This window comes from Schistocerca gregaria, chromosome 3 (genome assembly GCF_023897955.1).
Source record: "Schistocerca gregaria isolate iqSchGreg1 chromosome 3, iqSchGreg1.2, whole genome shotgun sequence".
Taxonomy (NCBI): Eukaryota; Metazoa; Arthropoda; class Insecta; order Orthoptera; family Acrididae; genus Schistocerca; species Schistocerca gregaria.
In genome coordinates this window covers 725,156,237-725,172,641 of record NC_064922.1, presented here as the reverse complement: position 1 = coordinate 725,172,641, position 16,405 = coordinate 725,156,237, and the positions used below count along the sequence as shown (strand labels likewise).

Below are 16,405 nucleotides of genomic sequence, written 5' to 3'. Positions count from 1 at the left end.
ATCAACTTCTCTCCTTAAGCTAAGACTGTAGGAGTAATAATTGATGAAAAATCTAAATTAGGATGAGCATGTCTCTGCAATGTGCACAAAGGCACCAGCATCACTCCATGCCCTACAAAAATGTAAAACGCTTTTCTCTCATGACCTGAAAAAGAAACTTATACAAACACTCATACTTCCAGTCATTGATTACAGTGATGATGTCTTGCATGGCCTTTCTCAGGAAAGCTCACGGCACCTGGAACTGGTTATGAATTCCTGTGCTCGTTACATCTGTGATGTTTGATTCTATTATCATATTCCATATCATATGGGCAGCTAGCCTGGCTGCGTGCAGACAAGTGCAGGGATTTACACTAACAGCCTTCTCTACTGTATTATCAATGTATACTGTCCCCCACGTCCCTACTCAAACTTAATGCTCTTGTCTTACCAACATAGCACAAACATGAATTACCATTGGAGCAAAATACTTTCCGTCCCATTCCATCATTCAGCCACTTTCTCGAAGTCCCTCCAGTAGCAGAAACATGAACTCTGGAATAAACCTTCCACAGTATATTAGATAACTGAATAACATCTCCAGCTTCTGAAGGCAGCTACTGACATATCTACTAAAGCAACCATAATGACTACCATTGTCCCTGTACACACTCACTACCCTTGCACATACTTCTTTCCAATGAGATCTTCCTCATTTCCCAGTATTCTTAGCTGGTGCAGTCTCCTTAAATTTTCTTTCCCCAGAAACTGTTATAGAAGAAAACAATGTACCTTGTACACCTACAAATTCCTTGTATATCTGCCACTATCATCACTGTCATTATTGTTATTTCTTCCTCTTCTTCTTCTTCTTCTACTACTACTACTACTACTACTACTACTACCACCACCACCACCACCACCACCACCACCACCACCACTGATACTCCTATCAGTAGTAGTAGTAGTAGTAGTAGTAGTACTGTTGGTGTTAACTTCATTAGTTAATAGTCTGTAGTACTTACTCAAATTGTCACTATAAACACGCAAATCATTGTATTATTATTTCTTAAGTAACTATGAAGTAAAAAAAAGGTCTTGTATGTTTGAAACACTGGTCTGATGTACGAGGAGGCCTGATGGCCCCAGTCAAATCACGTTAAATAAATACACAAATGCATCTGATTACCGGATGTGGCTCACCTTTCATCCTCACCACCATTATTTCACATCTTGAAAGGAATAATTGAATTTATATGATTACCAACCTGCCCCCCCCCCTACACACACACACACACACACACACACACACACACACACACACACTCTTGCTGCACCCTATTTCTACTTCAAGCATCATCCATTCAGCCAGAATTGTGTTTTCTTTGGCAATAAATACAGGCCCAGATTATCTTGTGAGATGTTGCAATCAGAAGTGAATCCTAATGAATATATTAGCCCTCCAAATAAGGAAAGTACATTAACCATAGAGAACAATACACAAAAGCTGTAGAAGTAGAATTAGTCAGATGAGGAAAGTATGGACAGACAAAGAAGGGGGTCAAATTATAAATGGATTGGATGGTTGGAAGGGTTATAGCACGAGCTGTACAGTCAAGTCATTGAAAGCGAAGTGATACCAGAGATGTGAAACGAATGAGAAGTAAAAGCACTACAGTTGGGTTGGGTTGGGTCGGGTAGTTTTGCCCCCCCCCCCTCCCCCGCCCCCCCCCCCCCCCCCCCCCTCATACAAATTACCAAACTACACACAGAAGGGGTTCAGCTGCAATGAGAGGAGACCTGACACAGAAGAATAAAAAATTCCTTGTAGCTGGGTTAAGAGGTGGTCTGTAAAAGTAAAAGTGAACAGGATAAACAGCTAATGAACATTAGTAGGTCCAACTATAGCAAAATAAGGTGAGAGAAATGATGAGGGTGGTGTGTGAGTGGGGTGCAATTCAAAGTCATGCAGGGCTCAGCATGTGATGGAAGGCGTCCCTCCCAACAGCCCCAGATCTGTTGCAGTCAAAGTGTTGAAAATAGGAACAGAACCCTCTCTCTCAGGGGTAGCATGAAATCTTGTAGCACTCCCCTCCCCCTTTCCGCCATCATCATCAGCTACTAATAAATCTAGGGAATCTTTAATGTCTTGTCTTTATTGGAGAGATGTATGAAGGGGAATTCCTAAAAAAATAAAATAGAGTGCAGTAGAAGAAAAGGGATAAGCACTTCTAGAAGTAATTAAAAACAGAGTAAATGAGGACTGACCAGGATGGTTGGCACGGAAGATAGGGGTTATGGCTCTTCAGGCTCAGCCTGTGGCAGCAGACACCCCAACCTTAATCAGCCTGCCCCCACCCGAAAGCAGTTTAACATTTAGATCTATGAATGAAGACCATTTCTCAGAGGAAAGGAGGAACAAGTTCAACTGTCCATATGTTGTCAACCAACATTAGAGGCAAAGAATCTGGAAGAACATGCTTGGCATGGAGAATCAGGAAGAGGGGGCGTACCACCAAGATGCGGGCTACTGTATGTACAGCTCTGCAACCAAAACATGAGGGTGACTGATTACGTAAGATAAAACTATGGACCAGTCTTACAGGTATGAAGGTGACACAGGATGTCGGTGCAGAAGAATGAGTGCCAAGCAGCTGTAAACTCAGCGATAGAACAGGGTTTATTAGAGGGCACAGCACAGTAGTCTATCAAATGATGTGTGATTGTTTGTATGACTTTTTTTCTGAAAGTCTGATGGTATACTATGTCTTCACACTCAAACAGCCTACAGATGAACTTGAATAGTCATTTCGTTGTCGCTTACCCCATTGATTTAACTAATTCCGAGGGAATGATATCTACATCTTCTGCCTTATTTGATTGTAACCTATTGAAAATGCAAAAATCGTTGACATCCAACACAAGGGTAACCGCTGGTCCAATGGTGGTCACTACCCCATTGATGGCAATACGGCAGAGTGTAAGACTCAGCACTGAGTGTTGACAGATGCCATTCTCTTAGATCTGTGTGAGCTGAGTGATTTACTAATTCTACTGTGAATGATTTGAGAGGTAAAAACTGAATGAATGAATGAATAAATAAATAAATAAATAAAGTATAGAGTCTTGAAAAGTAAAAGGTAACCTGTAGCATTTCCCAGTCTGTGAAAGGATCATTACATGATTCACAGTTGTGGAAGGCAAAGCATAGGGGGAGATCTTCAATCTGTATTTCACATATTCAAAAGGTAGCTGGATAAGAAGAGCATGTCGATAGTTGGAAAGTGGGCACAATGTGTTCCATAAGAACTGAAGCATCAGTAGAAATACCACCATGAAGGAGAAGACCTGGAACAGTTCCTGATCTTTGGTAACCCAGTGGACTACAGAGATTGACCCACACCTGAGATGAAGAGGGACATGTTCCTAAACAATACAGTGCACCTAACATTCCTTCTTACTGTGTTTAATTAGATAGCAAGCCTTTGTTTGGATTCCCTTAATAGTGATGAGGGCGGTCTGTGAAGGATGACACTTGACTATGTTGCAGGCCTTCTGTCAGTCCTTTGGTCTACAATGGTACCTGCCTCTTAGAAAGGGGGATAGCTGTTCCAGTGGGTATGACAATTATACTGAAGACATAGCTAACAACCTTGTTGATACACTCTAATGGAGAGGGGATGAAGGTGATAGCAGAGATATATGTTGCCATCTGGTCCTTCAGAGAGCCCAACATGGCAGGTCACAAATATTACAATATAGTGACCACTGTAGTAAAGGTACAAGATAGAGTGTATAGTTGATAGCTACAAAAGTGCCATAAGTGGAGCTACCTAAAATAAGTAAGAGATGCTATCGTTGAGAAGACACAGATCGAGGTGAGCAAGACGTTGGTCAGTCAGAAGGGCTCTGTCAAAAGACATTATAATCCTCAACTATGTAGTGTGCATTAAAAGCACCAACGGGGGTGGGGGGAAGAATAATTGTCGGATTAAAGTGTCCAAAAGTACCACTGTCCAGTCCCCGGGTAAATCTGGCCAGTTACAAAGTAATTCACTGCAGTTCCACTGAATCATCATGTTAAGTGTGTCCTGCTTAGATATGAAGCTCACATACCAGGATCACTGTCTGTCAGCTGTGTGGGCAGAGCATCATCTGTAAACACAGGTTTTGAGTCAAATGGCTATGGGGATATGGTACCACTGGAATCAATAGAGTAGCCTCTCCCAAGATTTCTTATTTTCCTCTGTAACTACTTTATAGACTGAGGCTCTTGGGAGGACTTATCCGCTGCGAGGGTAGGAAAAGGAAAGGAGCAGCGAGCTATTGGATCCACATTGCATGACTCCTTCAGCCACTAGTTGGTATCAGGTTGCTGATATGTAAACTTTGAGGGAGAGGGTTGTCTATCGTCAGTAGATGTAACAGGCAGATGCTGCTTCTCCAAGCAGGTGAGAAGATGGTATTGTACCAACCACAACAGGAAAGGGCATATCTCCCTTATAGATGAATTTACTTGCATACCTACCAGATGTTGGCATTGAGAGAATAAATACTCAAGTTACTAGTGATGACCTAGCCTCAATAGTGACAAAATTCAATATTAAGCTGTTGTACTTTTCCTATGCCTCAAAATATGAAAGGCGATCTTACATTCCTGGACTTGGCATTTTTTTTTTTTTTATTATGTTTAAGAGTGCCTGGTATCAATCTTGTAGTCTGGTAAACCTCAAAGTACCCAACATACGAGGGTGGTTTGAAAAGTTCTCAGAATGGAATAGGAAAAAGTACTTACACCACTTTTTTTTCAGTTTAGTCTCCTTGTAGATTAATGCACTTGGTCCAACGATGTTCCAGTGTCTTGATCCCATCTCAGAAATGAGTTTCCTCCAGGTCTGCAAAATGGTTGTCAACTTCGGCTATCAATTCTTCATTTGAAGTGAATCTTTGTACACCAACAAAAATTTTCAGTTTTGTGAAGAGATGAAGTCTGACGGAGCCATATCAGGTGAATAAGGTGAGTGTGGCATCAATTCATACCTTAGTTCGTGTAATTTTTCCACGGCGCACACGTGTGTGGGCGTGTGTCAAGAGTCACAGCAGCCATCTTGCAGATAATTTTTTCATTCTAATTCTTCAGTTAAAATGTGATATCCCCTTTCAGATGACATCTGACAAGCTTGAGCAATTTCACACACTTTTAATTGGTCATCCTCCATGACCATTTTGTGCACTTTTGCAATGATTTCTGGAGTAGTGACACACCTTTGCCGACCACTGCATGGATCATCATCTAAGCTCTCCCGGACAAATTTAAATTTATTTGTCCACTTGGCAACAGGTGAATATGAACGAGCAGAGTCACCCAGTGTATTCTGAAAATCGACATGAATGTCCTTTGCTTTCATACCTTTCTTTATGGATACTTAATCACTGCTCGAATCTTGATTTTTTTCCATCTTTGCAAATCACTATGCGGGAACAACAACAGAGTCACATCACCACCACAGCTCTCTTCCAAGAGCACTGATGTGGCACATGACTACAGGCAACAGTCCAATGAATATCACATGAACAACTCGTTGCACTAGCACTGACCTCTCCTGGTGATTCTGAGAACTTTTCAAACCACCCTTGTACAAAGTGGACCCCTCTCTTCTCCAATTTTTCACATAATTTTTCATAGGTCTGCAGTGTTAAGTCCTGGTGAAAAATTAAACCTTATACCTTGTTCAGGTTGTCATGACAAATATGTCACCAAGTTTTTTTGCAAGGGAGTAACACTTGAGACTACGCATAATTTGCCATTTAGATTGACACAGAATAACCTCTTAAGTTTCTGAGAGAAGAGATTTCTCCAAATATATTTTTGATATTGTCTACAAAGAACATTGGCTTACTAGATAGAAAAAAAAAGACTCCCCATCAGTCTGGGTGCAAACCAGGAATTTAGGAGAGAAAGATTCTTCAGTACTGTTGATTTTACTTTCTTCTGTGGCACGGACAAGGTCTGAAAGTTCTTGGGGCTGTAATGATCCTATTGAAGCATTCAAATCTGTCTGAAGAGACTGCTGGAGCTCATGACCACCAACTGATACCTTTTATTTATTTACCACATGACATGTCTGCCACGACACAGTCTGCTCTGAACAAGAGCTTTAGCATGTGCATCACCCAACCAAAGCAATGGCCACCTGCCTTGATGACTACTGCGTGGAGACCTGATGCCCCCAAATGGACAGGCACGTATTACTATTCATGCAAAGGGACATAACAACTCGGATAATGATAGTGCATTTCCTGCACAGTCCAGGGGATACTGCTGTACAGGTACCTAAAGCGATAATCAATGTCCTTCAAACAAGCTAGTGTGCCAACAGGGAATTTGTCCTAGAGGACAAGTCTGAGAGAAGACATAGGCAGAGAGTAAAACTGCAGCACAGGATAGAAAAAAGTACTGTCTCCACTTCCTCCAATCTAATCATTAAGTGTAAGACACCTGTGGTTTAACTTCAAAGAAATAGTAACAATTGTAATTGAGAAAGATATACCACAGAAATTAATAAGAGATGATACTGATCCCCCCAAGGTACACAAAACAGGCCAGAACACAAGGGAAAAAGTGTGGCAAGTTTAACGGAAAGATGTACCAAATAAATTAATAAGAGATGGTACTGATCCCCCAAGGTACACAAAACAGATCAGAACACAATGGAAAAAGCATGCCAACTGTAACAGAATGCAAAATTTGCAAGATTGGCAAAATTTTACGGAAGTGCAAAATTTAGCGTGATCTTCAGTGCTTTTAATAGTTTCCACAATGACACTGTGTTTTGAAATCTGGCAGAAAATCTAAAGAGATTTTGGCAGTACGTAAAGCACACCAGCGGCAAGATGCAAACAGTACCTCCACTACGTGATAACAATGGTAATGTTACTGATGACAGTGCCACCAAAGCTTAATAACTAAACATGGTTTTCTGATCTTCCTTCGTCATAGAAGACACAGTAAATATTCCAGAATTTGTACCAAGGACAACTGGCAATACGAATAACTTATAAGTATATATAATTTGTGTAGCAAATCAGCTTAAATCACTTAACAAAGGCAAGGCCCTCAGCTCAGATTGTATACTAGATAGGTTCCTTTCAGAATATGCTGACACAATCCCTCCATACTTTCCAATCATATACAACAACTCAATCGTCAAAGGATCCATACCTAAAGACTGGAAATTTGCACAGGTCACTCCAATACCCAAAAACGGAAATAGGAATAATCCACTGAATTACAGACCCTTATCACTAATGTCAATTTGTGGTAGGATTTTGGAACACATACTATGTTCAAACATTATGAATCACCTCAGAGAAAACTATTTATTGGCAAATAGCCAACACAGATTCAGAAAATATTGTTCTTGTGAAACACAACTAATTTTTTATTATCATGAAGTAATGAATGCTATTGACAGGAGATGTCAAACTGATTCCATATTTTTAGATTCCCTAAAGGCTTCTGACAGAGTTCTTCACAAGTGGCTTCTAATCAAATTGTGTGCCTGTGGAGTATTGCCTCAGTTGTGTGGCTGGGTTTGTGTTTTCCTGTCAGAAAGGTCAAAGTTTCCAGTAATTACTGGAAAGTCAGGGCATCTTCTCACGAAATTTCAATCACCTACATTCCCGCTGAATGCAAAAATATTTTGGTTGCACCTACCAATTTAGGAAGAAAAGATCATCATCATAAAACTAGAGAATTCAGAGCTCACAAAGAAAGGTTTAAGCGTTCATTTTTTACTGTGAGCTGTTGTTTGTGAGTAGAAAGGTAGAGAAATAGCTTGAACACAGTTCAATTAACTCTCTTCCAGGCATCTGATTGTAACTCAAGTAATCTTGTAGAAGTAGATGAATGGCTTGGGGCTTATCTTTGGTACATACTCAAAAGAGTTGTGGGGGAGGGGAGAAGTTTTTTGGGGAAAGAACCCCGCACACAAGAAGTACAATGTTTCTGAAGGAGGATTTAAAGGGATAAGAGAAAAAAATAAAAGACAAATCACAAGAAGGTGGAAATGTTGTATGAGCTGCCATTATCATTTTTGATGACAACAGAATCCAACACTCACATTGTTGTTTATGTTATGGTGAAGCATTTCAAGTGCAGAATCCCACTTCTCACGAAGGAGATATTCACACACACTTTTCTTCAGAAAAACATTAGCAAGGTCAAGATCCCCTGCTTTCTGTGCAATCTGGACAGCAATGCACAGAGCCTCTGGTTCTGGTCGCTTCGCAATCACTTTAGCTGCTTCCACCATATCACCTGTCGCCAACAAGCTGCAAATATTTAATTGAGCTCATAACATACAACAAACAACTATAAACACCACAAAATTACTACTGCTATTACTCCATGCAAGGGAAAAAACATCATATTCACCAGACAATGTGAGTATGTCTAAATTATAAGGTATCTGAGAAATTGCATGAACAGGCAAATCCTGGAAAGTCTTAAATTGACCTTAAAATAACAACACATATTATGAATTTCTTTCATACACTACCATCTTGATTAGGGGTTCTTTCGTTACATTTTAAGTTCACCTGACCATAGGCGATTCAATATGTTACTCAACCTAAGGTTTAGTTTACCAAGTACCAATAACACTATAGTCTTCTTTCTTCCACATGATGTCAGTCTGAAGCTAAATAATGCAGTAATTCACACAGTTCTGCTTTATATACCTTTTGTACTTTTTATGCCCACCAAAGGAAGGGTCAACAGCAACAGTGGCAGTAAGGACTTTAAAACAAAGTGGGAATGGCCAGCCTATGTTTTGGGCCACTGCAGTTACATTCTGACACCATCAATTAAGAAAAAGTTGTCATTTTTTAAAATTATCTTCATCTTCTTTTTTTCCACTTAAATGACTGCTACATTACACATAATTTTAATATAAAACTGATCACATCCTTAATTTTAATTACATAATGCAATTAATAACCTAATCACCTAGTACACAATGTTCTGTATGAAAAAATTTTCATTTCTATTTGTATTTAGAAAAGGAAATAACACTAATATCCCAATGTGCTCCCCAAATATAAAGTCAAGATTATTATAATTTCTGAACATTTCAATTATATTTTGGGGATACAAGGAGAATATCCCAAAAGATCAACTTTTAATTATCTCAATACAATTAAACTATATCTTGGGAATCCAGAATATGAAAGTACTTCCTTTCGGTATTGATTAGGGAGATAAATGGACTAGCAACTGTAATTGAATAGAGAAAGCATTTCAAGTGGACTTTGAAACAACGAATACAAATTAATCACTTAATAAGAGACACAGTAGTGTAATTTTTGGGCAGAGGGTCTGAAATTAAGTTGGTTTTCCACATGTTGGTAAATAATTTACAGATTTCCGTGGTTAGATAATCACAGTCAAATGCAAAAACAAGCAAGTGGCGACCAGCATCATAAGCAATGGCCACTGAATAATTCAGTTCTTTTCACAGCAAATGCGAGTGCAGCTAATAACTGCATCACTACATAACAACAGATATTTGGGTATCCAGTATATACATTCAGTTTTAGAGGATTGCAGTGATTTCTTTTGCAGACAAATATGTCAATTTCTCTACATCTGGCTTCTGAAATATACAAAATTCATGCTTAAAAGGCACTGCATCTGTAAACAGAAAATATGTCTGTAAAAAATCAACATCAGTATGGGGTACGTTACGTGCAAGGCTGCAAAAATTATATATGGATAAGTCATGAAGGGCCGAGTATCATCTTTACAGAAAGGAGGTCCATGATTTTAACAATGGTCAGAGCTACTTACAGTATTGTAAACTAAACCAAGCCCACTTTTCAATTAAGTTTTGTGTACACGCAATGGACAGTTTGGTGGCTACGCTTGGGGGAAATATTTCACAGGTGACAAGAAGTTTGCGAACAATAATTGAGGAGCGTTTTCATCAAAATTGATAAATGCAAGAAAGTAAATTTTTAAGATATGACATTTTTTAAAATCTTAAGAATACTAATTACATAAATGAGATAATTTAACATTTACACAGATTTTTAGGCGCACTTCTGTGTCTCTTAGTATAAAATTTCCACGTTTATTTTAAGATGGCAGAAAAAAGTCTGCAGGTTTTTTCGAAAGTCAATAAATGTACAGATGGCAGTTAAATGTTTTGTTAACATACCCATTCAAATTTTTTCCATTTCTTTTTTATCTTCAACAATAACTGCAGAGAAAGCTACTTTACTGTTCATTTTGCATAGTAACACTATTATGTACTTCAATATAACATTTTAGTATTGCACTTTTCCATAAATGTTTGATAACCAAATGTGTAACATAGCAACAAAACAAAATACAACACAAAATACTGTCAATAACAATATTAAACTGGAAATCTTTTGATAACTTTCAAACATCGTACTTATAAACCTCTTCGGATTATTCTGGTTCATGAAAGTGCCTCATAGGTTTTAAGACATACTTTTTCTCTTCCTTTCTGCTCATTTTATTCTTTTCCAAAGTGGCTGCTTTCTTCACTTCCTGGTTGCAATTTCTGGATTTCCATACCTCTACAGGGCTTCCATTATAAGTGTCTAATACTAACAAAAATACCTTCTTGTTAGACCTTTTATATGCCATCACACACATCTACATCTACATCTACATCTACATCCATACTCCGCAAGCCACCTGATGGAGCAAGGCGGAGGGTACCTTGAGTACCTCTATCGGTTCTCCCTTCTATTCCAGTCTTGTATTGTTTGTGGAAAGAAAGATAGTTGGTATGCCTCTGTATGGGCTCTAATCTCTCTGATTTTATCCTCATGGTCTCTTCGCGTGAGATATGTATGAGGGAGCAATATACTGCTTGGCTCCTCGGTGAAGGTATGTTCTCAAAATTTCAACAAAAGCCCATACCGAGCTACTGCATGTCTCTCTTGCAGAGTCTTCCACTGGAGTTTATCTATCACCTCTGTAACGCTTTCTTGATTACTAAATGATCCTGTAACGAAGCACGCTGCTTTCCCTTTGATCTTCTCTCTCCCTTCTATCATCCCGACCTGGTATGGATCCCACACTGGTAAGCAGTATTCGAGCAGTGGGCGAATAAGTGTACTGAAACCTACTTCCTTTGTTTTAGGACTGTATTTCCTTAGGATTCTTCCAATGAATCTCATTCTGGCATTTGCTTATTTGGAAAGGTGTCTTAGAGAGAAGGGCTTAAGATCCATAGCTTTTCAACCTTTGTTTAGTATTTTGGCAATACCTTGTTGTTCCAGCAGTTTATAGTACTGAGACAGAAAAAGAATATCCTCCTTGTTCTGGTAGTCTTTATCCACTCTAGCAAACAGTCTGTCGGGATTACAGACGTGGCCACAATCAGGGAAATAATGTACCAGCTTATTAAATTTTCTGATTTATTCCATGAAGTCCATTAGCATGCACAATTACTGTATTTTTATTTTGACTGGTGCAGGAGTAATAAAATAAATTTTATTTGAATCATTTTCTGGCTGGGTTGTCTCAACGTTTTTGAGAAAATCCAACAGAGCATAGGCTACTTGGCTCCTTTTGCTTCAAGTTAAATAAAAAAAAGTAATACTTTCCTTTTCCTGTGTTTGGGAATAAATAGTAATGCACAAATTGTATAGCCAACCCAGTCTCAAAGATAATACTTCACTTATGGAGAGCTTCGTTACTGGCTGATTCTGTTTTATATCAGAACACACTTTAAACAATGGAAAATCTAGAATGAAGCAGTATTAAGAAAAGGATAGTTACTATTCACCACATACTGGAGATGCTGAGTCGCAGAAAGGCACAACAAAAGGACTGTCAGAAAGTGAGCTTCTGCCCAACAAGAAAATACACACACACACACACACACACACACTCTCTCTCTCTCACACACACACACACACACACACACACACACACAAGCATGGTAGTTGCGCGTGTGTGTGTGTGTGTGTGTGTGTGTGTGTGTGTGTGTGTGTGTGTGTGTCGGGGGGGGGGGGGGGGGGTGATCTGTTTTCAATGAATGCCTAGTTGGCAAAAAGCTCAGTTTCTGACAGTCCTTTTGTTGTGCTTATCTGCAAGTCAGCATCCCCATTATAGGGTGAGTAGCAACTGTCCTTTTCAAAACATACTTTATCCATATTTGAATTTTTGTCCTCCATTACAGCAGCATCGAACTTTTTTGCACAAAGGTGGCATGACTGGTAGTTGGTTATTAATTGATTTTATTTTGAGAGTCTGTCTTTGGACATCCCTGATGTTGCTTGAAATATTGCAGCACATATAGGTATTGCCTGGTGATCCTTTTTCCTTATGCTGAAATTTACTGAAACACTATTCTTCCTTTCTGCTTCTTTCTTGATGTTCCTTCGCTATGAGAAAGCTGGTTTCAACTAGGCAATAATCAGGAGTTAATGTTATGTAAACCACTAATTTATTTCTATTGCTGGTACTGGCAACAAGTGCTTGCATGTTCCTTTTAGGGTTCCACTCATTAACTGTGAAAAACAAACCCAGATCACTTTGTTGTCCATCTGTTTGTCTGTCTGTCAGTTAATAAACTGTTTTCACAGGAGTGGATAGACATACCAAGTTCAAAGTTGTCACATACTAAGGTCTAAGGTCCCTTGGCTGTGTAGAAAATGTAAACGTACAAATCAATGCAGTCAAAAGATATAGCCTTTTATGTCAAATACTTGCAAACTCATTCATCAAAACCTATAGGGTACTTCCCCTTGACCTCAACCCATGAAACTTAGCAATGGCAAGCAGCAAGATTTGACAGTACAAGTAAAAGTAAAAATACAAAAATTGTTAATGTGTAATTAAATACCAGGAAATAATGTGTGTGAGTGTGTTTGTTTGTTTGTTGTGAGTCCACCTGTAAGGGCCCATTTTCTCAAGAAAGGGAAGATGTATGAAGTTCAAATTTATGTCACATAACAATGTCTATATTTCTTTGGTGGTGTCAAAAGATTTATGATTCTAACTAAGTGGAAGATATGGCCATTATGTCACATACTCACTCATCGAAAACTGTATGGTTCCTCCCACTGATCTAGAATCATGAATTTGGCAGGAAACTTAATTTGTAAACTATTACCACACGATCCCCCCCCCCCCCCCCCCCCCCCAAAAAAAAAAAAAATCTGTCTGTCTATCGAGACCCCTTTTTGTCATGAATTGCAATAGCAAATGTGAAATTACACAAGGAACTTAAACTTAAAATTAAACTATTCTCAAAAGTCTTGGAGGTCCTGGGACTGCTGAAATTCTCAGTTCTCAGGATGGATGAAATATATATATAATTAAATTTGTACGGAAACCTTACGGCCAAAGCCTTCCTCTCATTTCGCCAATTTTTTGTTGTTGCAAAAATATTCTCACATTATCACCAACAATGATCTCCTACATTGTTATTCTTACTTCAGGTTTCCCAGGAGCAAATTGCAGTTTGCTTTTACCAACTTTTGCTTTAACTGGCTGAAAGCAAATATCGAGTTATGCAAAAACTAATAGTTCTCAGTACCCTATAATAACAGCAAATATTGGTTTCTGACAAAACTGTTTCACAGTATGTATTTGGCAACAAGTGCAATTTAATTGTAAAAATCTAAAGTTTTAACAACTGAGCATTTATCGACATTTGGAAAAAAAAGGGTCCTTGATTATATGGATAGAAAAGCAAATCCCATTACTGCAGTAGAAATAACTACAAAACAGTTTAGTTGATATCCTGAATATATGCTCTGCCAGTGAGTACATTTTGTATGAAACTTGGAGATTAGTGATCATTATAGGGGATGGTTTCCAATAGCCTGGTGCAAGAAATTGAACCTATGTAAGACTGCCTTTCACATAAGGCCATAAGTAAGCGACCTCACAGATTTCTGTGGACAAGCTAATCTCACCAGAGAGTGAGTACTAGAACTAAGTCTTTGTAGTACACTGTTCCAAAACTTGTCTAATCTATTTATACTCCCAATTACTCACAAGTTACTATATCAAAATTATGCATTCCTATGTGGTTGAAGAAGTTCAATTTATGTCATAATTAAGATTTATTTAGTCTCATTTGCCTCTCCTCTAAAATTTCTTACAATGGACAACACCAGTTTTGCAACTGACTGCCGCAAACGTTTACTATATGAATATCACACACAAAAAATGGATTAGTATCACTACACTCAACTGCAATTAGCATCATCATAGACAAGATGAACGGAAAGCCAACATTCATGACAGTAGTACAAGTTTACAAGCCTGCTAGCACCACAGATGATCAAGAAACTTGAAGAATGTAGGAAAGAAATGTTCAGGTCCTTAACAGAGATCAAATCTTGTGGGGAACTAGAATTCAATCATACAAAAAGGTAAAAGTAGTGAACATAAACTGAGGTAAAGAAAAGACGAAGCAGTCTGTTAGAAAATAACAAATAGCAGATTTGAATCATTGCCACCATTAGGTTTAAGAATAATGAAAAACAGTCGCATAAATGTAACAGATCTGAAGACATCGGAATATTTCAAATGCATTGTGTAATGGTATGGAAGAGTATTTAAAACCACATGTTAAACTGCAAAACATTTCCAGTGGTAGATGTGAACTGGACATAATTTACTGCTTATGAACAACATGTCAAAACCGATAAAATCACAGTACAAAATGAAGGAGATGGGACCTGGATACAAGACGTAGGCACTGTCAAAAAACTCAAGGGTGGATTTGAGATATGAAGTAATGAACACAGCAGACGATCAAATAGTAGAATTCTTGGATAACATACAAGATACACTATGTGATCAAAAGTATTTGCCTCTCCTCTAAAATTTCTTACAATGGACAACACCAGTTTTGCAACTGACTGCCGCAAACGTTTACTATATGAATATCACACACAAAAAATGGATTAGTATCACTACACTCAACTGCAATTAGCATCATCATAGACAAGATGAACGGAAAGCCAACATTCATGACAGTAGTACAAGTTTACAAGCCTGCTAGCACCACAGATGATTACTTACAAGCTCATGGTGCCCTCCACCAGTAATGCTGGAATTCAGTATGGTACTGGCCCACCCTTGATGACAGCTTCCACTCTCGCAGGCATATGTTCAACCAGGAGCTGGAAGGTTTCTTGGGGAATGGCAGCCCATTCTTCATGGAGTTCTGAACTGAGGGGAGGTATCGATGTCTGTCAGTGCCTCTTTGTGTGCTATCACTCGCATAAAAAGTCGTTCCAATATCTTGAAACATTTATGAAATACAGGCAGTAGGATGGACAATGGACAGAACTGGGTACACCGCATATACTCTGCATAAGAACCTTCTTCCATATGTACATGTACAAACTAGTATCTTGACAACTGAGGTAGACATTTTTCTGCTTTCACCTTTAAATACAATATTACTCCTAAAATTTCATCCAATGGGTTACTTAATTTCAATGCTTTAACTATAATGGAAAAAAAAAACAGTTCCATCATCAAGCAAAAGTGTGAGGCTATAAGACGTGGAAAAAAAAAATCTACTAGTTTTCTTAAAATGGATGATAAATATTTCATAGTGACTGGCATCTTTGTTCCAGCACTTTGGTGACAATTCATACAGCAGCAATGGGTACAGCCGAAGTCGTGCCTAGCCTTTTCTGTGATTGGTGGGACAATGAGCCTTCATGTCAAGTGTTGCGCAGAAAAGTTCAACATATGCAAGCAGTGCTGCATGCCCTGTCACAGAGAGAACCGTAGCGCTGCCACTAACATTTCTGCAGGCCAAGCTCTAGGGGGACATGGCCTTTTAAAGTTTGTACAGGAAAGGGTCATGTGGAAAATTAATGGAGAGAAAAATTAAAAGGGGAAGGGTGATTAGCAGAGGTCTAGACCAAGAGGATTGTGAGAATGGAGAGTATGCTAGACAGAGAATTTTTCCTGTTGAGGTAGTTGAGCAGGTATGATCACTGGAGGTGGAACATAAATCACACACAAATCAGCTACTAAAATCTCTGATGTGGTGTTAAGCATGCTCACCAATTAGGTAGGCGAGTTTGTGATACGCCACGAGTTGGCAGTGGCCATTAAAGTGAATGAGCAGCTTGTTAGTTGTCACACTCACATTAAATGGTGTGGACTAATTGTAGTAAAGCTGGTTTACACTGAGGTGACAGAAGTAATACAATACCTCCAAATATTGTGTCGGACCTCCTTTTGCCTGGAGTATAGCAGCAACTTGACGTGGAATGGACTCAACAATTTGTTGGAAGTCCCTTGCAGAAACACTGAGTCAAGCTGCCTCTATAGCTGCCCATATTTGCCAAAGTTTCGCCAGTGCAGAACTTTGTGCATGAACTGATCTTTTGATTATGT

At 38.8% G+C, this 16,405-nt stretch overlaps 1 protein-coding gene across 3 annotated transcripts in view; it reads right to left on the bottom strand.

Annotated features, from left to right (window-relative positions):
• LOC126354647 (gem-associated protein 5) overlaps window positions 1–16,405 on the bottom strand; it is a 330,980-nt gene that overhangs the window by 44,820 nt on the left and 269,755 nt on the right. For all 3 annotated transcript variants that reach the window (XM_050004418.1, XM_050004417.1, XM_050004419.1), the window contains one exon: window positions 8,106–8,316. In XM_050004418.1, coding sequence (XP_049860375.1) covers window positions 8,106–8,316 — 211 coding nt within the window. The remainder of the gene's footprint in view (window positions 1–8,105; window positions 8,317–16,405) is intronic.